Genomic DNA, 27,514 nt, shown 5'->3' with positions numbered 1-27,514 from the left:
GGCTGCAGATAGGGAGATGCTTATTATAAGCTGCTGTCAGTGTTGGGTAATCCTGTGGCTATTTTCATTCACCTTCTCCCCGCAGACGCCGACTGTGTTTTCCTGACAGTGTGAGCTATGCATGTGAATGAATCTCTGCAGCTCCATTCACTGTTGTGTCTGGATAAGCTGCACCAAGTCAGCTCACCGTCATGTCTTTCGTCTGCCGTGATCATTTCCATATCTGGTCATAAGAGAATAAGGGATCTGCTCTGAAAGAGATATGGAAGGATCGCCATTGCTGAGCATGCGGAAAATGCAAATCGCTTGGCGTTCATGCTAGTCCATAGTCTTCGCTGTGTTCTGACCCAGAGCAAGCTTGCAGCAACTGAAAGAGGTCAGAGGTCCAGATCTGAATACTTGTTGGAGAGTCAGTGACTCAGTTCCCCATCATTGGAATAGTCATTGAAAGCAAAAGGACAGCTCATCCTTTATTGTGGTACCACTGCAATTCCAGAACCTTCCTGTGGGTTAACAGAGCTGTCATTACATGACAAATGTAAAAGGCCATCTGTAACCATTTATGTAGTAATCTGAAAGTAATCACCTACATATCTTAACGCGTTTTAATCCTAGCGGCAGTACTGACCCTTCTCCACTCTACCAAAAGCTTTAAAACATTTTGGGCTGGAGTTCCACCTTAATTACTGTTGAGATAAACTCAGTCTTTTATAGAGTGTTGTCCCTTAGGTCATGTTGGCTGCATTGAGCATAAACAGTATAGATTAGAATGGACATCACTGAGTAGGAAGCAGAGCCTGCATATATGATAAACAAGTATGGCTGCCCCCAGGTACCTATGTAATGAACATAAATGGTATATATGCGTAACACCCGCTACAGAGTGAAGGAAACACTGCGCCCACTCAGAATTACACTATAGGAGTATAGAGAATAAAAGGGGGATCTATCGTGTTCCCAGATCTGCCATTTCTCTATACTCCTATAGTACATATGTAATTACTAACAAAATATAGGAACAAGGTCTTCTACTAAAGATTATTAATAGTATTGTTTATAATTACATTCATATACAGTAATATCTTGGTTTATGAGCATAATTCGTTCCGGAAGCATGCTTGTAATCCAAAGCGCTTGTATATCAAAGCAAATTTCACCATTGGAAATAATGGAAATTCAGATGATTCGATTCATTCCACAACCCAAAACTATTCATATAAAAATTATTACAATACTGTACTGTAATATAATAATACTGTACAAAATGTAAAGAAAAATAAACCAATTACAGGTACCTTTTGTGGCCGGTGTGACGGGGACAAGAGAGAGGAGGATTATTGTGTAGGGCGACTTTCACTATCACTAACGGAATCACTGCTATCTCTCGGCTCAATGGAATCTTTTTTTCATTTCGTGAAACCTTAACAAGGAATCTATCCAATGTGACATTGCATTGTCGTTAAACAGACTCATTGCTCGCACTGCTACAGCCTTATTCGGGTGGTGCTTTTCTACAAAATTTTGCTCTTATTGCAAGACATTGCTTGTATATCAAGGCAAAATTTTTCAGAAATGTTTGCTTGTCTTGCAAAACACTCTCAAACCAAGTTACTTGTAAACCAAGGTATTACTGTATATGTAAAAAATTGATTTGATAAACTATGGAAAAATAAGTAAATAGTTCTTCATTTGAAGGCGAACAACAGGAAGATAGGCAAATATTTGGATATTAACAGAGTTATTCACAAAGGGTGAAGAGTTTGGAGAAGGCAGGAGAAGTGAACAATCTAGGACAACATAGCTGAACTGGAAAGTGAGCTGAATTGGAGAATGTTTCCAGTTCAGCTATGTTGTCCTAGATTGTTCACTTCTCCTTCCTTCCCCAAACTCTTCACCCTTCTGTGAATAAAATGTAGTTTTGTGCTCCTTTTAAAAAATAATTAAATTAAATTTTATATACGGCAAGCACACATCTGAACTTGTTATCAGCCTCGGTCACTAAACTAAACAGGCTGCGTCTGATGTGTTGTATGGGGAACACGCAAAGAATATGAAGGAGCAAAGTTAAAGACTGATCAGTGTGCCTGCTCCTTCATTGTTTGCAGATTGCATGTGAGGTGACTTGCCAGCAGGAGATTTCGATAAGTTGGCGGCAGTGTAATTGCGCGTGCACACCTGGCTGCATAACAAAAAGCCCATAAAAATACGTGATGAGTTGTCCAGCTGCTGCCAGTGCGCATGTGCTGGTATAAAACTAATACAGTGGCTTTATTTCGCTTCATGCTGGTCATGGGTTCTGACTATTAGGTGGAATATACAGGATGTTAGGGGAATGGGTGAAATGGATCGTGCGTGCACATGCACACAACCGGAAGTGACGCAGTTGCAGATCTCAACTAGTTGGTTATTTCGACAGAACAGGGGCTCTCTTGACATAATCAAGTATGCACAGCATGCATGTACATTATGGCAGACTTGTCTGCTCTTCTCCAGGCTCACTGTCACTTTCACCATCTTTTCTGCTGCTTATTCCGGGTTCTGCATCCTTCCTCTTCAGCCATTGGGCCAGCACTGATGAGTCAAAACATTTGCAGTGTTTCCACACCCGGCTACATTCTCTGCATCTTACAGAGCCGAGAATGGGCCAGGACTGTACACTGCAATGAACATGTGCCAAAGGCAGTATACACAAGAAAGACATTGCTACATGCAAAAGCAGAGAGGCTTTGGAAGAAAAAAAATGCAAACTCCATTTTGCCAAAAAAATCCCACTACCTCCTAGCAATTTTTTTGCTTGTCGTCTATTGCCTAGAGCCGTCGTGCCCTGCCTGTGGGACAACAAGCACTTTGCTCCTTGTGGTGGGCCCTTGGACCCCAGGAGTCTGTTGTTGGTAGAAGGAGTATTGATTCATAAAGGTGTGTATCAGTGGTCTTCACTAACCTCACATAACATGTCCCTAGTCTTTTATTGTCTTCTACAGCATGCAAACCTGATGCATGTCCACAGTCTCTGACATAAATTTCTTAGAGTATAGTTGTAGTCTATGACAGTCCTGTTTATCATCACATATACTGATGTCAAGGGCCGCAGTTGAGACTATGGGGGTGATTTACTAACCTAAACACACACACACACCAGGTGTGTGTGATTTTCACACAGCAAAACGTATTTATCAACCAAAAAGTTTCTAAAAGCATATTTCCACTAATGCCATATATGGAAAAATCATGCACATGATGCATATATAATGCTGCTTCACAGTTTAGACAAAAATGGTTAGCTCATGCATTTACATTCCTGCATTCATCAACGCAAGCAACACAACATAGAGCTAATTTACCCAACATCACCTTGGAATTCATTCAGGGCTTTGCACAACACACCTGCTGGGTGTGTACACATTACAAAGGTGTTTAGATTCCACCCATAGATCATGCTGGGAGGGAACACACTGCAGAGGTGTATACACGTTCGTGGTGTGTTTATAAGGTTAGTAAATCAACCCCTATACCTCACAAGTTGACAACCGCTGGTCCAGAGGCACCTTCACAGTTTGTCCATTGAGGTTTGGTGGCATCATGATTTGAGGCTTGCCATAGGGCAGCCTTTCCCAACTAGGGTGCCGTGGCACACTGGGGTGGCTTCTGACTACTTTGGGGGTGCCTTGAAGTTTTAGGATTGCAGGACTCTGATGTGAAGGGAGGGGGCTCTGATGTGAAGGGAGGGGCTCTGATGTGAAGGGGCATCCTGATGTGAAAAGAGAAAACATTTAATGTAAAGGAAGGCTATTGATGTAAAGGAGGACTCGAATGTGAAAGGGGGGTTCTGATTTGAAGGGAGGACTGTTTTTGTGTGGGGTCCCCCCATAAGATCCACTACTTTTAGACTGGGCTGATGGTCATCTCATGCCTTCATGTATAGCAACCTGCACCCATTATAGCGGTCTAATAAAAGTCTAATTTTTTTTTCTTTTCTTTTCTTTTCTTTTTTTCCAGCCAAACCATTTGCCCATAAAGTGAAGCAACTACGGCTACATAAAGAAGACTTTGAAATCTTGAAAGTGATTGGAAGAGGAGCATTTGGTGAGGTGAGTTCTACAAAGTCTGATACTCTGCAAATTGGCTCATTGTTACAGAAGGGCTCCACCATTGGCATCTGATTTGGTCACATAACATAACCCAACTACCATTTTGGAAGAAACCTCAGCCTTTCAGTAGGATGGTGTCTGCATGCTTCCAACTGTCAACCACGTGCAAGGATTTGACTTTAAATCTGGCCTTAAAAATCCGAGCAGTGTATGGTCAGCTTTATTTTCTGTACTGTACATTCCTCTTCTTCATCACTTTACCCAGCCATGGCTTTCCTGAAAGGACAGGAGTCAAATACTTTGTATGCTGTGCGCTTGTGTAAGTTCTGTGTCGGTGCCTCAATTATGTCGCCTTATTTGGGCCAGGGGATGAAGGAGTCCACAATTGCAAAAGTCACTATGTCTTTGCCGGATGAAGGGACCATTAAAGGTTCCGAAATGTTGCTTTCACACATGATACCATGTATATCTGAGGTCAAATAAAATATTGGTGTGCAGGTGACTAGTGATGGGCTCGGGCGTGTTCGCAGCTCCACGTGCCGAGCCCGCCAGGAAGCTGACAGCGCAGCAGCGCCAATCACAGGCACGGAGACATTTCACGATCTCTGCAGCTGTGGACCGGGATAATGTCTCAGTACCTGTGATTGGCGCTGCAGCGCTGTCAGCTTCCTGGGGGGCTCGGCACGTGGAGCTGCGAACACGCCCGAGCCCATCACTACAGGTGACTACCTTCTCTATACTGGGATGAAGGGGGCTCATGCTCCCCCCATACCCAATGGAGCAATGGGACAGCACGGCACAGGTGAGTATCAATGGGTGGGGGATTGTTTCAAGAGTCTTAAAACGACTTAACTTTTAAAGGAAACCTATCAGTTTTACCTGGGTGGGGAACACCGGCTCTCCAGCTGTGGTGAAACTACAAATCCCATGAGGCATTGCAATATTCTCAAAGCCACAGGCATGGTTCCCAGAGACAGGCAGCATGGGATTTGTAGTTTCACCACAGCTAGAGGGCCGCAGGTTCCCCACCCCTGGTTTAGAAGCTGAAAACTGCCTCTGTTGACTTGTTTTTAATGCTGAACTCCAGGCAAACAGGATGCACAGTTAATATACCTGTATATGTGAACTGTCTTTGGCTGGCCAAAGATGCTAAAAGTTTTTTGAGCCAGCATTGTCATTCACAGAATTGCGGTGCACTATGTACCCAGAGGTGACTCCACTAAAGTGCTCTAGCTTCTTATCTTACTTTTTTGTCCTAAACTGAGCACACCGGCTAGACAGCATAGCCAGCCTAGGTGACCTGACTTTCAAGGGCAGAAGATGAGCAACATACCCTGGTTATTGACCTGCCCCCCAGCCTAGTGATTGGACATTGAAGGAGCATCACCGCACCCATTAAGTCATCATTTTGCTCCCTCCTTGTGTCGGCAAGCTTGCTGTTGTGTTTGCAGTGCGAGGCCCGCTGAGCAGGTAAATATAGGAAGTGGCCATATGCTCATCATTATATACCATATGTAGGATCTCCTTCACTGCTGTACAGTGATTGTGTTCAAGGGCCCATTTAGATCTTTGTGTTACAGTAACACGTATGTTACCCCAACACATGATCTGCGGTGCGTAGCAAACATTCATTTAGAACTTTGGTGCTGGTAATGCATCCAAGCTGTAGTGCACTACAACATACATATTGTTATATGTTACATTTAAAAAAAAAGATCATGCCTATTAGAGTATGCAGCACTTCCGGAATGAATAAACTGTGCTAATGCGTTGAATCTTAACATGCGTGCTACTGTGAATAGGCCCCCACTGTTCTTTTTCTGTGTAAGTGTATTGACCAGTTCAGACTTATTAACAATGGCATACTCTCTTTGTGGCTGATTGGTCTTATTTTAGCAATCCATTAGCAGAGTCACAGATTGTATTGCTCCGTCTATAGAGGGATAATTTATTCAAGAGTGCATTGTGGGGGATCAGGGGCAAAGTACAGGTTCATGTTAATGTTCTATAGACATCTGAATGGAAATGGTCTCTGACTCCTGTAAAGGCCTTTTATGTTATTTAACCATTTCACTCCCTGAGGCATTTTTCCCCCCATTTTTTCATACATGGTTAAATGCACATTTTAGGCCTGAAGTTAAAAATCCCAAATGTTCTATATTTTCTAAAAGAGACCCCGCTGATTAAAATGTTAGTAGTTGTAATTTTGTATGTTGCACAATCTTCGCAAAACTGTTTAGCAAACCCAGAGTTTCAGTGAACCATATACTAAAGTTAATTTTAGTGTACACATTATAGTTTTTGGTCAAATAAAAAAAAAAATTAAATTTTTTTTAAATTTTTACCTTACTTTTATTTGATAGCCCCCTATGTGATAGCATAGACACTGACAGCTCCTCTTTTGGGAGATATCAGTGGTCAGATAGACCCCTAATGTCACCTGTGGACCCCACGGAAGCTGATAAAGCACAGACTGAATGAGAGCTCCGTACCCGGAATTAACGAAAGCCTTGTTGCTTCCGGGTTCATTCACTGGAGGGGAGATGAGTGAAATTGAATGACAGTTCCGTACCTGGAAGTGACGAAAGCCTTGTTGCTTCCGGGATCCTTCACTGGAGGGGAGAGGAGTGAAATGGATGTTCACTGGCCTCACTCTGCTATACCCACCCTGACTGTTCTGGGCCTACAGAATGGAGAGCAGAATTGAAGATACATGTCAGTGGAAGTTGGGGCAGGGTGGAAGTGATTGGGCCACTATAGCAGCCAGGAGTGTTTAAAAACCTTTGCTGGCAGCCACCATTTATAAACAGCGCTGGTAGACAATTGTCCAAATCCCAGATAAATGTTCAGTTTAAAACGGCTAAATACATTCTAGATTAATCAAAACAACAAAGGTATGCAGAGCCTAACAGTGTGCAAAGCCTAACAGTGTGTTTTTCTTTTTACAGCAGCCACAGCCTGAGTAGAAAAGCATGACCCCTACCAGCATACTGCAGAGAAGGACCTTTGCGCTCTGTGTGGAAACAATGGTCTCACCTGCAGAGATCTAGCATTTCCCCAGCCGAATCAAAGCTATAGTTGTCCATTCAGCAAAGCTCATGCTTCCTTGAGTTCTAGCTCTGACATGACGGGAGGACGTGTCCAACCACTGCAGAGTGACTACTGATTCTACACAGAAAGCAAGACTTTGTCTGCAGCATGCTGGCAGGGGACAGGCCTAAAAGCTGTGACTGCTTTTCAAAGAAAATGAACTTAGGTCATCAGATGACTTAGGTCATCTTTTGTTTTGCTCCTCTAAGGTTCCCTTCACACCAGGGCTTTTCGGTCACGTGGATTTGTCCGAGCTGAACCACCAACATGAACGATCCAATACATTCCTATGGGGACCGTTCATGCAATCACGTGGCACCGCGCAATCCAAACCACCTGCCTCCCAAAATGCTCCCTGAGCTATTTTTTCGTGCTCATCAGCACGTTTTCCATATAGATTTCAATGGAAACTCGCTGATCAGAGTGTTTTTTTTTTTTTTTTTATTGCGTCTCAGCACTGAAACGCGATTAAAAACACACTTTCAAAAATCTATCTGTAAAAAAAAAAGTCAAGGCAACTGAACTTGCTGTATTTTACTTGAAGACATTTCACTGGTCATCCGACCAGCTTTCTCAATTCAGATTGACGTGTACAAAAATTTCTGAATTGAGAACGCTGGTCGGATGTCCAGTGAGACGTCTTCAAGGAAAATACAGCAAGTCCAGTTGCCTTGACTTTTTTTTTACAGATATACCCTGACCTGGAGGAATGAGAACCTACACAGACCTTTCAAAAATCATACGGAAGCCGCGCTGAAAAGCTTCGCCCTGGTGTGAATAGGCCCTTAAAATGTATTCAGCTCATTTAAGGAAAGAGTGACAGCTGGGATGATGATGGGCTGGGAAGAGTGCAGAGCTTTGGGTGTTCAGTTAGTAAATGGTGACTAATAACCGCAAGTTTTATTAGTTTGCCAGCTCAGCTGATCTGCTTTGTGCACCCTCTCATGTCTGTAATTGGCGTGTCATTTCCATGTAAGCAGTGTATCGTAGTGCATCGGCTGTTTTGTATTATCCCAGCTCTGCAGAACAGCGACACAGTCAGTGCATGGATCCCGGGCCCGCCACTGGTGATTTCCCACATTCCTCTGGCATGGGCGGCAGTCTGTGGATGAGCAGAGCCCCTTCCAGACGTGATGACGGAGGGAACACCAACATGCAATTATACGTACTATATTTGTTACAATCGCCTCTTCCAGATCTGCTTCCCAGTTTCTCATGCTCATTAAGGATTATCTGCTTGCAATTTTGAGAGTGTATAATTTCCTTGCTTTTGACTCTGTCTACCATCAGCGCCAATCAGGATCATGGGAGATTTTACTACTATAATGGAATTCCCAGCAGATGGCAAAATGTTTTTTGTAGTCACTTGCTCATCAAAATCATTACATTTATTTTAAAATGCAGCTGGTATAAGTACACTTAGGGGTACTGAGGGCAGCACTAGTAGCAAGTTAAAGTCTATGTAGAGCCAAAATGGGATCAACTGCACTGCAACGTGCGGTACCATAGTACTGTGCCTTGCGGTTCAAAAAAGGAGTGCATGCAAATCACCTGCTGCACTATAACGCACCGTAGGTGCATTGCACAGTAACGTGCATTAGTTGCTGGGGGGGGGGGAACTTCAAACAGTATACGAGCGGCTGGCTGAATCATCTGGCTGTGACTTCAAACTACACATGAGCATCTGACTTCACAGAGCATGAGCTTGCAATTTGACTGTTAAAAGTCTGTTTAGAGGGTTTTTTTTTTTTTAAAAAGAAGGGCATGGGTGGGAGCTTCACGAGAGGTGATGGAAGGACTAGGACCCCTGATGTCATTGATTGCTAGATCTACCTAGCAGCCCCGGCAACCAATGACCACAGAGGAGGACCCCTAATGTCATTGGTTGCTAAAATACCAACGGTCCTAGCAACCAAGGACCAAAGAGAAATGCATCTCAGATACGGACCAATCGCCAGCCTGCATTGGGCTATGACTTAGAATGGAAGCAGCAGCCTTGGAGGCCAGCCATAATGGAGTGCAGGTCGGTGGGCCAGACAAACTGCAAATCAGGGCCAGATGGGCCATGAAATGTCCAGCTCTGCTCCTACCCTACAGCTGAGGGTCAGTAATGGCCTCCATTATGAGTGCGTTAAACTGAATATACATCCATTTTACACGTAGCTAAGCAGAAGTGAAACAGGAAAGGGTCTTGAGATGTTTTTCCAGAAATAAAGTCCTTCATGAGTTGTAGGCCATTGCTGTTGCAGGATCTTTTCTGTGGAATGTTTTAAATACATGTAGGCTGGACCACAATAAAAATGTGAACCAGACTCCCAAGGAAACCGGCAGCCACAAAATAACTCTACAGGGCCGTGTCCGGAGGTAGAATAATGAGCAGTTTATGAAATGAAGTGAAAGCTGTGAGTCAACCTGTGTCATGCTAAACTGCTCCCAATCTGTCCTTTACAAGGTTGTCCCAAGCTGACCAACTACTATATTCCTTGAAGTTCGGCCCTTCATTATTCAAGCTGCTTTGTCCTATTGTTAAAGCTGAAGTTTATGCTGCTGCTTATATTTTGCCTTCTCTGGTTCTTTCTTTTCCCTCCTTCATCTACAAACTAATGACATTTCTGTTTTCATTACCTACCGCATTTGAGACCCAGGGGCGTCTTGAATGGGTCTGCCTGCTGCTGTATGCAATGCCGGCAGATTATGGCTGGTTGGAGGGACTGGTTCAGTACTCCTCTCGAGCTCTCAACCCTAATGCAAGCTACCTCTTGAGAGGAGTTATGCAAAAATCTAAATTTATTGATGGGCGGATGTCAGTTTGGAGGAGTCGGAGTTCCTAGACAGACTGCAGTTGCATGCACACTACGCTAGATAATGGCCACGTGTGATACTGAGTCTCCATGATTGAGTGAAGTGAAATCCAATGAAAGAAAGGGATGGGCTGAGGACACTCAGGCTGGGGAGGAAAGTGGTAGATGATGCGGGATATCCTCCAGCCAGAAAATGGCTTTACCCCAATCTCCTTCCCTTCCCCTATATATGGCCACACAGATGAACTACTGTGGCCCACCACGAGCAAATGCTTCACTGACGTGAGGCAAATGTCTTTTTTTTTGTTTTTTATTTACTTCTCTCCAACGGTCAACTTGGACATAAGGTTACCAGCTATTATAGAGTTGAACATTGCCTTCTGTATCACAAATTGTAAATCTGTACCTTGTCAAAGCTTTCAAGAAAAAATATTGACTCCGAAATGAATCCAATGTTTCCCATTAATCCTTTGTCTGTGTCTGGCAGGTTGCAGTGGTGAAGTTGAAGCATACGGACAAGGTGTTTGCCATGAAGATCCTGAACAAATGGGAAATGCTGAAGAGAGCGGAGGTGAGAGGGGACGAGGGAGTTGGTGACACTAAACCTTTCATTAAGTCTGTGTACTTTGGTTGTAAATCTGGTGGATGACACTTGCATCAGAAATTGCCTACATTGGCTCATTTCATGGATTACTCCCAATATTATTAAAGGTTGATGAGTGATGGCAGCATCCTTGTTATCATAAAGAACTGTGTTATTCCAAAAAAATGGGACCTTTTATGTATCGATAGCAGAGTTTGTACATCTCACTATGGAATATGTATCATTTGATATCTAACGTTTCCTACCATGTTTTATGTTACAGACATATTTATTTGTATGAATTATTTTATTTATTCACGTATATCAATACAAAAAAAAGAGTACAAAACTAGTTAACACAGTAATAAACAAGGCAGATACAATGAAGTAGGGGCCGGGCCGGATTCACTCTCTCTGCTGTCCCAAGGCCAAGTTCCTCAATGCGCCCCCCTCTCCACCCCATGGCGAATGTCAACCAGATGGCGGGGGCAGCAGGGTTAGCATTCATTTTTATTTTTTTAAATCAATTTTACATTTTTATTTATTTTTTTACTTTTCAATGTTATGTTATCTTGTCATCTTTTACGTTTTATATATTTTTTAATCTTATTTTTTTACTTTTTAACCACCTTTTTATTTTTTATTTTAATTATTATTTCCTATTATTTTGTAGGTTTTTTTTAACATTTTATTTATTTTTTATAATTTAGTTTTTTCTTACTTTATTGCTTACCCCCTCCACATTTAGCCCTGCTTGCCCAAATGTAGTAAACAGCTACCCACCCATCGCCTGGAACTGCATGTTCCGGCCCTCAGGAGCTTCTACACCCCTGCCGCCCCGAGGCCGTGCCTCAGGGGCCTTGTAGGAAATCCGGCCCTGAGTACGGGTAGCATAATAAAAACAAGAGCATTCTATAGGTCTACACAGGAACATTTAGACCAACAAGGCATCATGGTAGGTTTGAGGGGACCAGCTGACACAGCGAATGTGAAGATTTAGCCAAATGGCCAACAGGTCGCTGGGCCTCCAAGGAGACAGTGAGAAGGTAACATGGTGCCATACCGCAGCTCCCCCAAAATTGCAGGTTTGGAATCCCCACAACTATAGATGTTCAGATACCAAGTACAATACTCTGTACAAGTCCAGATAATTTTCCAGCTCCAAGACTAGACTAGACAAAAACTCAAAAGTTAGGAGGCAGCTGTCATTCGTAAGGAGCACACGGAGCTCCCGGGATTTGTACATCTCTGTTTTAATGTATAATTTTGGTTGTTTTTTTAAAATAAATACCGATACCATTTTTCCAAGTTTTGATACTTGTCCGGGCCTGTTCACACGACGTCCGTTTTGTGTGCTGACCGGCTCCGTACGCTGCTGCACTCAAAATGCATCCCAATGTATCCGTATGTGTTTTATGGGCTCCAGTTCTCACGTGTGCAGTCCGTTCAGCTTACGACAGAAAAAATACTGCATGTCACATTTTGTTAGGTCCGGAAACGGAACGGATACGCAAACGCGTCCAAAACGCATCAAAAACGCACTGCGCTGCAGCTAACATACTAACACAGCCCCACTCCAGCAAAAAAAAAAGATTTTTTTTTGCTGGAACGCAGCCAAAACGCAGCCAAAAACGCAATGCATCAGCAGCTCCACGTCTGCTGATCAGGACCTGATCTCATGTGAACAGGCCCTCCAAGTCCTCACAGATACAAGTACTAATACATTTTTGTTTATTGTCATGTGACCATTTTTGTAAAACAATACAGACTAATGATTTCAGGACAGTGGTGGAGCGCTAGAGCCAGGTCCCAGCTGCAACCGCTGCAACCCTGGTAGTTCTCGTGAAAATGCCAAGTATCGGCACTGGTATCTGAACATCCCTATCCACAACCTTCTATATATTTTTTTTAATTCAGAACAACTGTGTAGGAGGAGCCTGAAGAGCTGTATCCTCCTTTTACTGATCCATTTACAGGATCTGCGAGGGAAAAAACTATGGAGCACAAGCACGGAGAAGGCACCACAATTGCCTTGTAGCCCATTGATTACTTCTTCCGTCTCCATAACCAAAGGTCTGTACCACCGTACAGACCTTGGGCTGGGGGAATAGTCTGCAGGAACCTGCGCATTCCACTTGCGATCCACTGACTGTGGTTGCAATGTTTTGCAGGCAATAAAAAATGAGTAAATGCTTTTTTTTGCAACATGGGTGCTCTACTCGATCTGGTGACCATTGTCTCCAAAATAAAAACATATGGGAAAGCCTAAATTTTACAGTTATCCCAAGAGGAAGAAGTGAGGGGAAATCTTGCAATGGGGCTAAATGTTCCAGTGACAACTGTAGAAGACGGAAATTCACATTATGTTGGTGATCATTTTCTCCCATTTTCTCCCAGAGATATTAAAGTTAAAATGTTGTTAAGCTCTTTCAAATGCTGATGAAATCACATACAATGGATGCTGCTCTTTGACGTTTATAAGTTTTAGTTTCCTACAGAATCAGCGGGTCCCCTGAGCACCGGCCCTGATATCCTGTTTTAGGGTGGCTCCTTTTTGTTGCAGGGTTCCATGGTGCCACCCTTGTGTGTGCTAGTAAGGTGTGTGTGTCTCCACCAATACACAGGGATGTCAAGTCAAGCTAGTAGATGGGCAGCTGCTGGAGACTGCTGTGTCCCTTGTGATCTTGTACTGGACAGGAAGCGCTTCCTCTCTCGCCTCGGGCCAACTGTCACTTTAAAAGCCAGGATTTTCTGTGCAACTCATTCCTAAAATCTGCACATAATATCTGCTAAAGCATCCTCAGTTTTTAATAAAGATTACTTATTTATTACTGATACCAGTTGTATTTAAACGATTTAACTTCTTTTAACGTTTAGGTAACCCTAAGTATCATACTTTGTCCTGGGCGAGGTAGCAACATCTCTTTAAAGGAGAACTATGGGGTTAAGGCTTTTCCCCATAGTTCTCCTTAGAGTAACGGGAGGACACAAACTAGCATCCTCCCGTCACCCTAGGCTCAGTATACCGCGAGCTGTAGTTCACGGTATACTGAGACACCGCAGCTGCTGCTCGCGGTATACTTAGATGCCGCAGCTGAAGCGGATCCCGACAATTATGTCTGGATCCGCCCAGCTGCGTGACTGACAGCTGGCTCAGTCAACCCTGGCAGATCGGAGCGGGGAGGGGGGAATCCAGCCCCTCCCCTGTCACGGCAGAGAGCTGTGACAGGATCGAGAGGGGAGCGAGCGCTGGTATGTGTTCGCTCACCTCCCGATCTACTAAGCCGACCTGTGACAGTCTCATTGTCACAGGTCGGCTAGAACTATGAGGTGAGTAAAAAGCACCCACCTCATAGTTCTCCTTTAAAAGCAGATGAGTGAATAGTCAAATTGTTGCAGTAGTTTTTCAGTAAAGGACCCTGCTGATTGTACAGATAACACATATTATGCTACAAAAAAAAATCAGTGGTGTCTGCAGGATCTGTGAGGAAGTCTGAGGACCTTTTTGGGCTTCTAGTTCCTCTGCAGAGTTTATTTTGGCTTGCTGACTAAGCTTCAGCAATTACATGAATAATTAGGGTCCATTCCTCCTTTCAGGGAGTATTATGATGTTCCCTGGAACCATGGGCCTTTGTGTTTGGAGCTGGAATTTGTAGCCTGTCTTATTTCGGGCAATGCGGCCGGTCCGGTTAGGTTAAACGTCTGCATGTCATTTTTGTTAGGGGATAATGGATTCTGGATGAGTGAAGGATTTTGTATGGTTGCATATTCGGGTGTAACTCTAAATGTTAATATGTCTTGGGAAGTGTGATCTCCGTGCCCTAATTTCCGGCTTTGCTCCTGTTCACCGGGAAATTTGGGGTGTTTCAGAACTTTCAGCCCAGCTTTGTTCCAGCTCCTCCTATTACATTCTCCATATTATAACATTCTTTCAAATCCAGCAGGGTTGGTGGGAGCCCCTCATGATGGGCACAGCAGATGCTCAGATTCGGGAACTCGGTGCAGGGATTGGTGAGAGCCCCTCATAATGGGCACAGCAGGTGTAGAGACTCGGGAACTCAGTGCAGGGATGGTGGGAGTCCCTCTTAATGGGCACAGCAGATGCTCGGATCTGGGAACTCCTGTGACATTCTCCATGTTATAAAATAAAAATCAAGAGGGGATGGTGGGATCCTCTTCATAATGGGCACAGCAGGTGTAGAGACCCAGGAACTCAGTGCAGGGATGGTGGGAGTCCCTCATAATGGACAGAGCAGGTGTACAGACCCAGGAACTCAGTGTGGGGATGGTTGGAGCCCCTCATAATGGGCATAGCAGGTGTACAGACTCAGGAACTCAGTGCGGGGATGGTGAGAGCTCCTCATAATGGACAGAGCAGGTGTGCAGAACCCAGAGAGTCCCTGGGATATGGAAGAGACTGTCAGCTGGGCAAAAACAGGCAAAAGGCTAAATACACATATAAAAAATACATAATATTTACAAAGAAACAACGGGCCACTTGTGGTTCTATTAGATAAAAATATAGTTTTTTTCATAATTAATTTAATCATTAAAAACATGTGTAGCAAAATCATGTTTAAAATACATAACAATGTTTATCTTTATACTCTGAGAATCCCTGTTGACATCCACAATGAACTACCTAGGACTTAGATACCGACCTATTTATAGCGTAAATGTCTACTTAGATGCATGTGTAGTTTGTTGTAGATTGAGGTCCGAGTATCGTCACGAGGTAGCTGCTCCTCTACGCGTTTCGCTCCCATTAAAGGGGCTTCCTCAGGTGGGATGGACGGCTGCTCTGTATATGTGGCCACGGATGCAGAAGGAGGAAAACACAACGGTGAGCTCAAAACAGAGTGCGCTGAAAATGCAACTGATAATGACCCATTCAGAAGCCGGTCTCCCTGGAGAGCCTCAGAGTGGATATATATAGTCACAAAACGGCAGGATACAGACCAGCACGTCTTTTGAATCGATCCAAGAATGAATTTCTTCATATAAATAATACATAAATGGGAGCCGTTTCATCTTTCAAAGTGTTTGTATTTTTCTCCTTCCAGTTCTGAGATTTACCTAGACCTGCCACACAGCACAACCAGCCTGTTGACCTGACTTTTCTGTACTGCAGCTAAACAACACAGTCAAGTCGCCTTCCCACCCCCAGCCTGTGATTGGGCAATGAAAGAACGGCAACCAACTGATGAGGCCATCTCTCTTTGCATGCTGGATACCTGACTGGCCCCAAGTACTGTGCCACCCTCTCCCAGTGTGAGTGCTGCTGTATAGGAGATGATAGGAGGCTGAAATCAAGTCAAATTTAGGTACAACAGGACAGGAAGTGAGGGTCTATTTTTCTAACAGAGCCGTGGAAAGCAGCAAAAATCTCACAGGGGTTCTAGCTCTAGTTTTGGCTTGATATACACTTAAACTCCCCAGCATCCAGCAAAAACTGCAAAATCAGATTTGTGTGGATTGACCCTTTAATCCAACAGCAGTCACAGCAAACCACAGGGAGTGACTTTAGGCTGTGGTATGATTGGCCTGCCCCATTGCATGCTGGGTATGGAGCTGTAATCAGTATTGGTATGCCTGTGCATGGTTATCCGACTCTTCATTTTAATATCCCCCAAAGGTATATCCGAATCGGCTCCCACTGCCGGTGCCGTGGAAAGTATTTTAATGATCTGCGTTCAGCTAATTCAGATGTAGAAAAAGCGCAGATCAGATTTCTAATGAGAAGTCAGAAGGCCAAATGCTCAGATTCTGTATACAACGAAGAACGGATTACTGCGTATTTGTTTCTATAGAGCCCCCGAGTACACAAGGAGCCCCGCTACTACACATCCTCAGCTACAGGATTAGGACCAATGGCTGATATATGTATGGACCGTAGGACATCACTGAGAATGCAGCCCATCAATTCACTAGAGACCGGTGACATAATTGAGAATGCAGCCTATCCATTCACTAAAGACCGGTGACATCACTGGGAATGCAGCCCATCCATTCACTAGAGACCGGTGACATCACTGAGAATGCAGTCTATCCATTCACTAAAGACCGGTGACATCACTGGGAATGCAGCCCATCCATTCACTAGAGACCGGTGACATCACTGAGAATGCAGCCTATCCATTCACTAGAGACCGGTGACATCACCAGGAATGCAGCCTATCCTTTCACTAGAAACCGGTGACATCACTGAGAATGCAGCCTATCCATTCACTAGAGACCGGTGACATTACTAAGAATGCAGCCTATCCATTCACTAGAGACCGGTGACATCACTGAGAATGCAGCCTATCCATTCACTAGAGACTGGTGACATCACTGAGAATGCAGCCTATCCATTCACTAGAGACCGGTGACATCACTGAGAATGCAGCGTATCCATTCACTAGAGACCAATGAAATCACGGAGAATGCAGCCTATCCATTCACTAGAGACCGGTGACATCACTAAGAATGCAGCCTATCCATTCACTAGAGACTGATGACATCACTGAGAATGCAGCCTATCCATTCACTAGAGACCAATGACATCACGGAGAATGCAGCCTATCCATTCACTAGAGACCGGTGACATCACTGGGAATTTATTTGCAAATTCCTGAATGTCATTTCTGATACCACTTCATAGACTGACAATTCAGGTTACAAATACATGAATTCCCATGGGATCCTATGCAGCTGAACGTCAGTGTGTCCCTTTCAGTCATTGCACAGGGCTCAGGCCCAGGAGGGGCCCCCCGATGCATCAGTAGAAAGTCACTTTTGTCATTCAGCTGTTTAGGGTGTGGACGCTGAAGGTCAAGCATCGTAGTGTAAAGAGATACGGGAAGGCAGACTTTTCCACAACACACCCCCGGGCCATTCGGCAACTGGAAAAATACTCCTGCAATTCCTTTGTAGCCGAGACGGCTGCAGAAAGCATGGAGCAGGCTCCTGGGAAGAAAGCGCTACATGCCTTTCATAGGAAAAAAAAGCTCTCATGTCTATTTATAGAGCTTGAAAGGAAGGACATTTACACTCCAGATTAGCTGAATAAAGACATTTTTAGGATTTTATTTTTTATTACTGTAACCCTTTGGTGGCCAAAATTGAAAGCAGACTGATATTGTTTGCCATCCCAAGATCTTGCCTTCTTGCATGGCCCTCTGGCCCTGTGGTTTTGTGACCGCAGTCTGAGGTCATTAAGTGCAAATATTTTCCAGTGTGCAGAAAATGCAGAGATTGAGAGATTTCCTGGGATCAGCTGACATTTCACTGAAAGAAATAAAAACTAATTAATTTGGTTGTAAGCTCCAGGGGTAAGTTTTGTAGCTTCGTTGTCAATTGCTGCAGTTTAAAAGTACACGTCATGATCGGGCTTAGGCAGATATCCAAATATTACGTCTTTTCGTAATTGAGCAAGCTTGCTTATGAAAGCTTTCCCCCCACTTTACTTATGTTGCCTAATCCTGACATTTTAGTTATATTGCCATGGTTGCTAAGTGGTATTGGACCCAAAACCAAAAATTGACCGCAACAGGATTGGGGATTATTGGGAATTGGATCAGCAGACCATCAAGAGGGACTCTTGAATTGGTTGTTCCCCCACAAGGAGACTCTTGAATCAGCTGTGCACCTGCAACAAAGATTGTTGGGTCATCTGTGCCTTCCCAGTGAACATATTTGGGTCGTTTGTGCCTTCCCAACGGAGATAGTTCCCAACCTGATAGAGATTGTTGGGGAGGGCTGAGTCTCCACAATGGAGATACTTTGGGAGGGCTGAGTCTTCATAATGAAGACACTTGGGGAGGGCTGTGCCTCCCCAATGGAGACAGGTTGGGTCAGCTGTGCCTCTCCCTAATGGAGACATTTGGAATGGCTGTGCCTCCACAATGGAAATGTTTGGGTTAGCTGTGTAAGCCCTCAGCGGCAGGGCCCTCCTTACCATCTTGTCTTGATTTGTATTGTGATTGTAATGTCTTCCTTATATTGTAAAGCGCTGCGCAAACTGTTGGCGCTATATAAATCTGGTATTATAATAATAATAATAATAATGGAGATGGTTGGATTGGCTGTTTCTCCACAATAGAGATGGTTGGGTCAGCTGTGCCTCGATAATGGAGACTGTTAGGTTGGCTGGCTGTGCCTTTTAAAATGTAGATGCTTGGGGATGGCTGTGCCTCTCCAATGGAGATGGTTGATTTGTCTGTGCCTCCACAATGGAGATGTTTGGGTCGGTTGTGCCCTGTCAATGGAAATGGTTGGGTCAGCAAGGTCTTCACAGAGACGGTTATGGAGGAGTTTACCTCCACAATGGAGAGAGTTGGTAACGGCTATGCCTCCACAATAGTTTAGGGACAAAGTCCATGCCCATGTGTGTATATACCATTGGGTAACCACAATAGTACTCATATAGCCTTCGGAAATGTTTTTTATTTGTACCCTATTCCTGGCAGTTCACTTCCACTTCCTTATCTCTCACTTTTACAATGTTTTATACCAAGTTGTAGCTGTCCTGCGTGCAGGTCATAGTCACCTGCTGACCTCTTGTGTGCGCTCTGTGTGCATAAATGGCATTGTGGAGTGCTCTTTGCATCTGCATGACACCATTAAGCTGATGTGTGGATATAGATATATCCGTTTTCAGCTGCTTGGGTTGAGCATGGCAAACATGCTGATCTAGTTACCCTGGGATCTGCATACTGCTGCTTTTTTCGAAGTCTTATTAAAATGTCTAAAGAAAAATTGTTTTTTCATTCCCCACAGCAGCCAATCTGATGCTTCCTTTCATCCTCCCATACCACACTACAAATTGAAAAGGAGAGTCAGATTAGTTTCTATGGCCACTAAAAACTGTTTATCCTTCTTACATCTTGACGTATTGGAACTTTTCATATAGAAGACAATTGCTAGATTGCTGTATGTGAATGCGATGCATGTTTCTCCAATGTGGCATGTGTATGCTTGGACTTGTAGTTCCAGAACCACAGAAGAACCGCAGGTTAATCAGGTTTAGCTGTCGTCTGGGTAGGTCCTAGGGGAACACGTGATGGATGATGCCAGGAAACTTTCTGTTCACTTAACCTGACTCTTTCCCTGGAAAAATATTTGATAAACAAACCGCACCATGGCAGCAAATGGACTGAAGAGAGTCTATTTCCAGAGTCTGTTAAAATAGATTCCTTCCTGAAGCGACAATATTGCGCCGATCATGTCCTTTCATGGCCGTCGCCAGCCACTGCTCAAACGTGTTTATTCACCATATTTGACCACCCCTACGCGTTCCCTGTGTATGCATACATATACAACCTTGTTTATACATATGTCATGAGAGTAATACAGAGCTGCCATTGCTGGCCTTCCTTCTGAAAAAGCTATTTGCCTGGCTATGTCTGGCTTCATTGACTATGAAGAATCATTCAATGATGGAATGTCATGTAAAAGGCCCATTTCTTATTCTCTTTACATGTTTCAGATCGTGATGTAAATAAATAACATTAAAAGCAATGTCTACATTGACCGCACTATATAAATACCTGTAATAAATAAAGTAAACCCAGTCAAATTTCATAAAAGCATGTTGATGTAATTTCAGAAGCCACTTTCTAATCTGTGGTTTTCATTGGAAATATATCTGGTGATGCTACCATTAGGTTAATTGTTCAGACACTTCCTGTTATATACGGTGACAACTCTGTGTCCCTGCCTCCCAGTTGTTCTCCGACCAAATTTTGATGGAGACTACTAGTGGCCGTTTCAACACATATATTACGTAGGCATGGTCCACTGTTTCCATCATCTGGGAACCCTACATGCTGGAGTGCATGTAAACAGTAAATCAGCAACTTTGAAGAAAGGTGAAAACATAATGTAACTTTTTCATTACGGGACACAGGATCCAGATATTCAGAGACAACTAGATTATACTATTACCAATTGGGCACTGGCAAGAAGTTGTTGGCCAGCCATTTATAACCCATCCCTCTTCCATCATACTTCAGTTTTTTGCTAGTGTCCTAGGAGGATGGACATTTTTTTCTCTATTGAGAAAGTTTTATAATTTGTTATTTTTTCCGATTTTTGTTTTCAAGATTTCATCTACATTCTGCTGAACTGGGCTCTTTATGCAGGTATCTAGATCGGTGTATCCTCAGTATTCGCTTTGGAGGCCGTACTCGGACCCTGCTGGACCGAAGATTGCGGGGCTTGCCTGGAATGTGACCTTCAGGCATGGGGCTCTGCTTGTAGTGCTTTCCAGACCTCCATGTATTCTGTTTGCATTAGCTGCAGAGTGCTTTCCAAGTCCAGAGCCATGGAACAGTACCTGGTTTGACCCAGTCTCTGAAGACTCTTCAGTGGATATGTCATGTGGGCCCAGCATTGGAAGCTACTACATTTGTTAACATTAAGCACTGTTACTACTCCCTTTCTACATTAGTTCCCATGGGAAATGTCAGTATATATGTGAATTGTCTACACTGATGTCTAAGGATCCAGCTACTGTCCTTACTAATCCTGAATTTGTAGGGCGCTCAAAGCGTATGTCTTCAGTCCTATATACTATTGTGTAGAAGGTCCGTCTTATTTTCCATCGGTGAATAAGCTGGGAACTTTTTGGCTAAAATGTTGGTCTGTGGAACAGCAGTGTAAGAAATAATGGCTACACATGAGTTTTGAAGGTGAACATCTTTTTGGTGCCTCTTTTTACACCCTCGTAGAGGTGTTATTGAGGCCCAGAGCCTCCTTGCTTCCTCAGGTTATTTTTTGGCCTTTCACTTTAACCCGGACATTGTTCTTTCTTCCCTCTTTTCTGATTCAGTACAGCAGAAAATACATTTCCCTTTACTGCCTGGATGTAGGCTGTGCAGTGCGAGTTTACCTCTCAGCCATTGCTTCCATTAGAAGACTGACTCTCCTTTTTCCCCCCATTCCTATTAGTCCCTGTAAAGGGGAACGAGGTTTACTCTCCACCATTTCTCAGTGGCTTAGACAGATCATAGTTCATAGCTTATGGTCTTAAGGACAAGGTTCAACCATTTCCTGTAAAGGTACACTTTACTAGGTCTGTGAGTGCTTTTTGGACTTTTCAGCATCAGGCAGCTGTTTCCCAGATTTGCAAGGCTGCCACCTGGTCTTCTGTTCTCATGTTCTCTGTTTTACCAGGGGGATGTTCGGGTCTCTTCTGATGCCAACTTCAGGCATAAGGTCCTTCAGGCATTTCTTGTTTCTTGAAAGTCATGACGGGACAAGGGTTCTACCCTCTGTATTTGTGATCTACTCACAATACTGCTTTTCTAACAAACTGAGGCATGGTGGAAGTGCGAGAGGTTATACCCGGATGGTCACTGGCTTTTTTTGTTTGCCAGTGCTAATTCCTCCAGAAGGCATCGGTACAACCTCGTTGTCTCTGCAGAACCAAATCCTCTGTCCCTAATGATCTCCAATGGATATTGCAGTTAGTCCAAAAGTCCCCTTTTATAGAGGTTCCTCAGCCTGTTCAGGATCCCGAAGCTGTCTGTTAAATGAATTGACCAAGTATTAACAATATAAAAATAAATGAAGTCAGGAGGAGGAACTGGTCACATGATTGATTGTGTTAAGCAGATTGTGAGAACGCCATGAGGTACCCTAGACTCCATATTGTGGCCTACATTTAAAAAATGGGCTGTGGTATGTGTTACCCTATGGAGTATAACAGAGTGCAAGTATTGCTGTCTGCACTGTTTAACGCTCAGAAAGAAATGTACATTTCTGTAAAAAAAATAATTAAAAAAAAAAGTATCTTCTCTCTGGAGCTTTCTGTGCGCTCTTCTATGGGTTATGTGACCACACATAACTCATAGACGTTTCCTGACACACACACGTACTCTTACATATTTTAAAAGTGAAAGGTTCTCTTTAACAGCATTTCATGCTATCCCCTGCTGTCCTGGAAGCAGCCCCTCATGGACCTGTACAGTGTGTGTTCCTACCACCCTGCTGTTCTGATCTCATTGCATACAATACCTGTAAGACAAGTTAATTTCAGTGTCATTTTCCTGTGTCAGACTTTAGGAAGCTGCGTGAGTGGAGTGGGAAGTCCCAGCTTCCCCAATTTGTACTATGGTCACTTGGTTCCCATGAAAGGGGAAGCTGGCTTCTGCTTTGGCACAATTTCTCGAACATGTTGGTGGTGCATACAGTACAGAATGCAGTAGGCGACTATCACTACTGTACATACCTTTGTCGTGTATACTGCTTTTTCTCTCTGTGCGCCAGGGCCCATGAACATGAGTAGATGTATTATACACATATCAAACTTTCCTCAGGTTGGAGCTCCTGTACCTCCTTCTCATCCTAACATTTATTGCATGTGCCCTAAGACCATGACAGACTTGTGATTCTGCTGCTGGAAACACACCGTCTGTGGCAGTGTCAGCAAGGCAAGTCAGCAGTTTACCTTAAGGATCTATTCCCAACTCTGCATTGCAGTACTGTGTGTCAGTGTACCTGTCCTACTGCAATGTGTTGCAGTTCCATTGTGACTGGAACCCCAATGGACTGCACAGCATTGGACAATGCACTGCAGCACAGTAGAATGCATACTGTGCGCTGCATCAGCAAGAAAAAAAAAAGGGTGATGTTTGGTAATTGGTCCTTTGAGGTGTGTTGGCAGCTCATTCATAATGAATGGGCTACCTTTAAGTGACACTAAACTAAGGAGTTAAATCTGAAAAATGCATTCAAGGACCCTAACTATTAACAGAAATGCATCTTATTTGTGTATCACTCGGCTGTAGATCCTCCAATCATCTCTGAATTGGTGCCGATACTGTCCTTCCTTCTGGAGTGTGGCTACTTTTGTTCCCCATGGTCCCTGTGTGTGTTGTAAAGTAGTCACCGCTACAAGCTCGCTTCTGTGATGGACTACAATTTTAAAAAGAATGTGTAAACTAAACATGAGATTGTAGTCCATCACAGGAGTGAGCTTGGGGCGGTGACTACTCATTGTCATTGTGGTATCGGGTTCCATATTGTTTAGGGAAAATTTATCAAAATGTCTCTCCTCTATGTTGCAGGAATTGTGGTCTACAGGGGACATATTTACATGTGTGTTGGGAATGTCCTAAGCGTAAGCCTTTTTGGCAAGATATTAGAGAACAAATACAGACCATTCTGGTTGAGACTCTCCCGCTGTCTCCTGAGGTCTTTTTGCTGCATTTGATGCCTGTGTCAAAGGCTAAATATAAAGCTACAGTTTTGCCTCATCTCCTAAATGCAGCAAAGAGGTTAATACCGAGATTTTGGAAGAGCCAAAAGGTACTTTCAAGATCAGATTGGGTGAGGCAGGTTAATTGTATTATGGAATCTGAAAAGTGGATAGCAATGGGTAGAGAGAATCACGATGCGTTCCTCAGTAAATGGGATATTTGGATTGATTACAGCTCGATGAACCTTTTAGGGTGGGAATTTTGGGGGAGGGTTTTGGAACATGGAAATATAGTTTTTATTAAGAGGGTATCCAATGTATTTGTATTTATTTATTTTCTTTTTTTGGTTGAGGCTTTTTGCTGGGTTCATAATCTATGGAGTCAGTCTTTTATATATATTTGTTATGTGATATTGGTAATTCAGGAAATGTTCTTTTTCTTATGTTTGTGTGGACATGTATATGTTTTATATGTTTTTGATTGTATAAAGATAACATTATAAATAAAGATTTCAAAAACAAAACAAAAAGGGGTCTGTCTCCTTTTTTGTAATTGTTTATCCTTTATACATTGCTGCATTTCTGAAAAGTAAAAGGAATATTATGACCCTGGCTAGAGCCAGGGGCAACCAAATATAAACAGACACCCGGCTGCCCATAGACTTACATTGGGCATCCAATTTGGGTCTGTCTGAAAAATTGACAGGCGGAGCTGATTGGACCGCCCGTCTGAAAGGGGCCTTAGGGTGTGGGTTCATTTTCCCAGAAATGTTGAGATTGCTACATGCCTGTTTGCAGATACTTTGAAGTCGTTTTTAGACAACCGTCCTCATCGCTTCACAAGCTTATTTTCCAGGCCAGAGCGGGTTTGCTTTGGCCATATTTACAGCTTGACTTTCAATACAAAATAAACGTTGGTTTTCTTCAGAAAATCTTCAGCGCTTGTCTTGATTGAGCATGATGTTGCCAAGAAAAACCTTCTTGAAATGTAACTGCTCTCAGCAGAGAGGTTAGAAAGTTCAGGAGAAATTCCACAACTTCTGTACTTTTCCTGCCACGGGCGATGGAGCAATTTCTGCAACGACGGCTGATGTTTTTATCACACCGCCAGCCCTGTTTTTATACAGATTCGGGTCTGTCGATTTGCTGTCAGTAACATTTTAAAGCAGATCTTCACCCTGTTGTGTCACTGTGGAGGATCTGATGTTGTTGGAAAAAGTGGTCCATTCTATTAAATATGGGTAAGGTACATGTAAACCCAACCACTAAAACCTCTTATAAGCCTTAACGTGTTAATGTCATGTTAAAAATTGTTTTCATTATTTTGTTAATATTAAAGGAAAAGGAATACACAGGGTTGTCCCAATACTGAGGCAGCCTTAGATGGTCACCTCAGATGGTTTTCATCGGGGGGGAGAGCAGCGACTCTTAGCAACCTGTGATGCTCTGTCCGGCATTCTGCCCAGCTCAATGAAGTCATTGGTTGGCAGGGAGCTGAGTGGGACACACTGGCCAACATAGCCTCACCTCCGGTCCAAATGCATCCACCCCTCCTTCCCGGGCGACCGCGACCAGCAAAGCCCCCTTCCTGAGAAGCACTATCGGCAGCAACCCATCTCCCCCCGCACTATGGCCCTAAGGCGGCATATAGGGATTTTACTATAACTGTGCCATAGGGCCTCTGAAATGGAAACATGTGAGAGCCAATTCAATAACCCTCCTCCAGGAATGCCAGTCCCTGAGCATCAAGCACTGAATGGCTACAAAGGCCAGGAAAGCCAGTTTTACTCGATCCCTTCTAGCATCCCTACTTCAGACCCAAAACACAGATGCCTGTACCAAACACAACCAGAAAAGTGGCAATTCCTCTGAATATAAATGAATTCAGCTCAGTAACTTAACAGGTTTTAATCCTTCCTCACTCTATAAGGAAGGAAACTAAACGTTTTAGCTTTAGATATACAGTACTTTAACCTATAAGTACTTTCTGGTTTGTATGTGTGTGTTTATATGTCTATAACTATATATAGATAAGTCATTTAAGTTGCAAGATGGGGCCTCCATGGATTGGACGTGTGCATCAGTGAGCCTTGGCCACCCATGACCCTGTTGCCAGTTCCCTGGTTTTCCTTCCTTGGACCGCTTTTGGTAGATCCTGACCACTGCAGACTGGGAACATGTCACAAGAGCTGCAGTTTTGGAGTTACTCTGATCCAGTGGTCTAGACATCACAATTTGGCCCTTGTCAAAGTCTCTCAAATTCTTACGCTTGCCCATTTTTTCTGCTTCCGACACATCAACTTCAGGGACAAAATGTTCACTTGCTACCTTTTATATATCCCCCCCACTTCCAGGTGCCATTGTAACCAGTTATCCAATGTTATTCACTTCACCTCTCAGTGGTCAGAATGTTATGGCTGGTTATAGCTGGTCGGTATAAATGTATATTAGTGATGCACCGATACCAGTATCGGTGCCCATACTGAGCATTTGCATGAGTACTTGTGCGAATGCTCTGATACCAAAAACCAATACCAGCGCTTTAATTATTCAAATGAAAGTGGCTGCTGGGGACTTTGTAGCAGCCTTCTTGGTTACCACGCGCTGCCTGTTTACAGCACTTCTGCCAGCCCACACATGTCCCCCTCCTGAAACCCTCCGCACATCTCTCCCTCCTGAGACCCTCCCCACGTCTCCCCCCTCCTTAGACCCTCCTCCCAACTCAACATGCCGGAGCAGAGCTGCAGCACATAGTATGTAGAGGTATGGTGCAGCAAAACTGCACCTGAACTCCACAGCTACTTTAGAAATACTGATTGCTGTTTCTGGTCTATGTTTCTGCATTGCTGTATAATGTATGACTGGGCTTTGTAGTACTCTATAGCTGACATTATTAGTCTGCATTGCTGTATAATATATTTCTGGGATTTGTAGACCTGTATAGCTAGTAGTATTCTGCATTGCTATATAATGTATTGCTGAGATTTGCAGCCACTCCACAGCTTGGAGTTAGTGGCAGAACTACCAGGGTAGCAGCTGCAACTGGCCCTGGCACTCCACCACTGTCCTAAAAGCATTAGTCTGTATTGTTTTGGAAAAACTCTCCTGACACAAAAAAAAGGCATCAGCAATTGCGAGTACTTAAAAAAAAAAAAAGGTATCGGCGAGTACTTGAGGAAAAGTATCCGTACTCGTATTTGGTTTTGAAAAAATGGTATGGTCGTTACTAGGGATGTGCGAAGAGATTTCAGCTAAATTGAGTTTGCGGTAAAAAGACCAATTCTTCCCACTGGCAAAAGTTTGTAAAAAAAAAAAAACCAAAAATAGCTAATTGACTCCAGTGTATTTAAGTGGCTAATTTCGCAGAAGGGGAAGTAGGTAATTTTGTGGCAAAACCTCTCTAATCGTCCTTACTTATTACGGGCTGTGCTTCCTGCTGGGTAGTCGCACGCTGTGAGCTATACCTCATTCAGTGATGATTGCTGAGACCGATTTAATCAGTGGCCTCCTTAGATTCTTCCTTATAGTTCACCTTTATGCTGACTATGTGAAATTTGTCTGAATTTTGGCTCTCTCGGTTCTCTGGGGAGCAGATAAGACCTGGTGACAGGCAGACATGTTTGGGGTGTGTGTCTCATGTCTCTTGGAATGTCCAGATTATCGCACATCAGTCGCCCACACAGCTTGCTTGAGGCCTTCTGGTATTTTTTGTGACATCGGGGTTGCAAGTTGAATTTTTTCTGTCTCATTTGGGAATTTCATTTTTCAG

General features: G+C 43.6%; 1 protein-coding gene across 1 annotated transcript in view; it reads left to right on the top strand.

The window, feature by feature from the left end:
- The window catches only part of CDC42BPA (CDC42 binding protein kinase alpha), a 232,860-nt gene that overhangs the window by 75,580 nt on the left and 129,766 nt on the right, over positions 1 to 27,514 (top strand). The window contains exons 2-3 of the mRNA XM_018568287.1: positions 3,997 to 4,088; positions 10,467 to 10,550. Of these exons, the coding sequence (XP_018423789.1) occupies positions 3,997 to 4,088; positions 10,467 to 10,550 (176 nt within the window). The remainder of the gene's footprint in view (positions 1 to 3,996; positions 4,089 to 10,466; positions 10,551 to 27,514) is intronic.

Source organism: Nanorana parkeri, unplaced genomic scaffold, assembly GCF_000935625.1.
Source record: "Nanorana parkeri isolate BGI_ZX_2015 unplaced genomic scaffold, ASM93562v1 scaffold31, whole genome shotgun sequence".
NCBI classification, from domain to species: Eukaryota; Metazoa; Chordata; class Amphibia; order Anura; family Dicroglossidae; genus Nanorana; species Nanorana parkeri.
The sequence above is the reverse complement of the archived record's forward strand: the minus strand, read 5'-3'. Positions and strand labels throughout refer to the sequence as shown.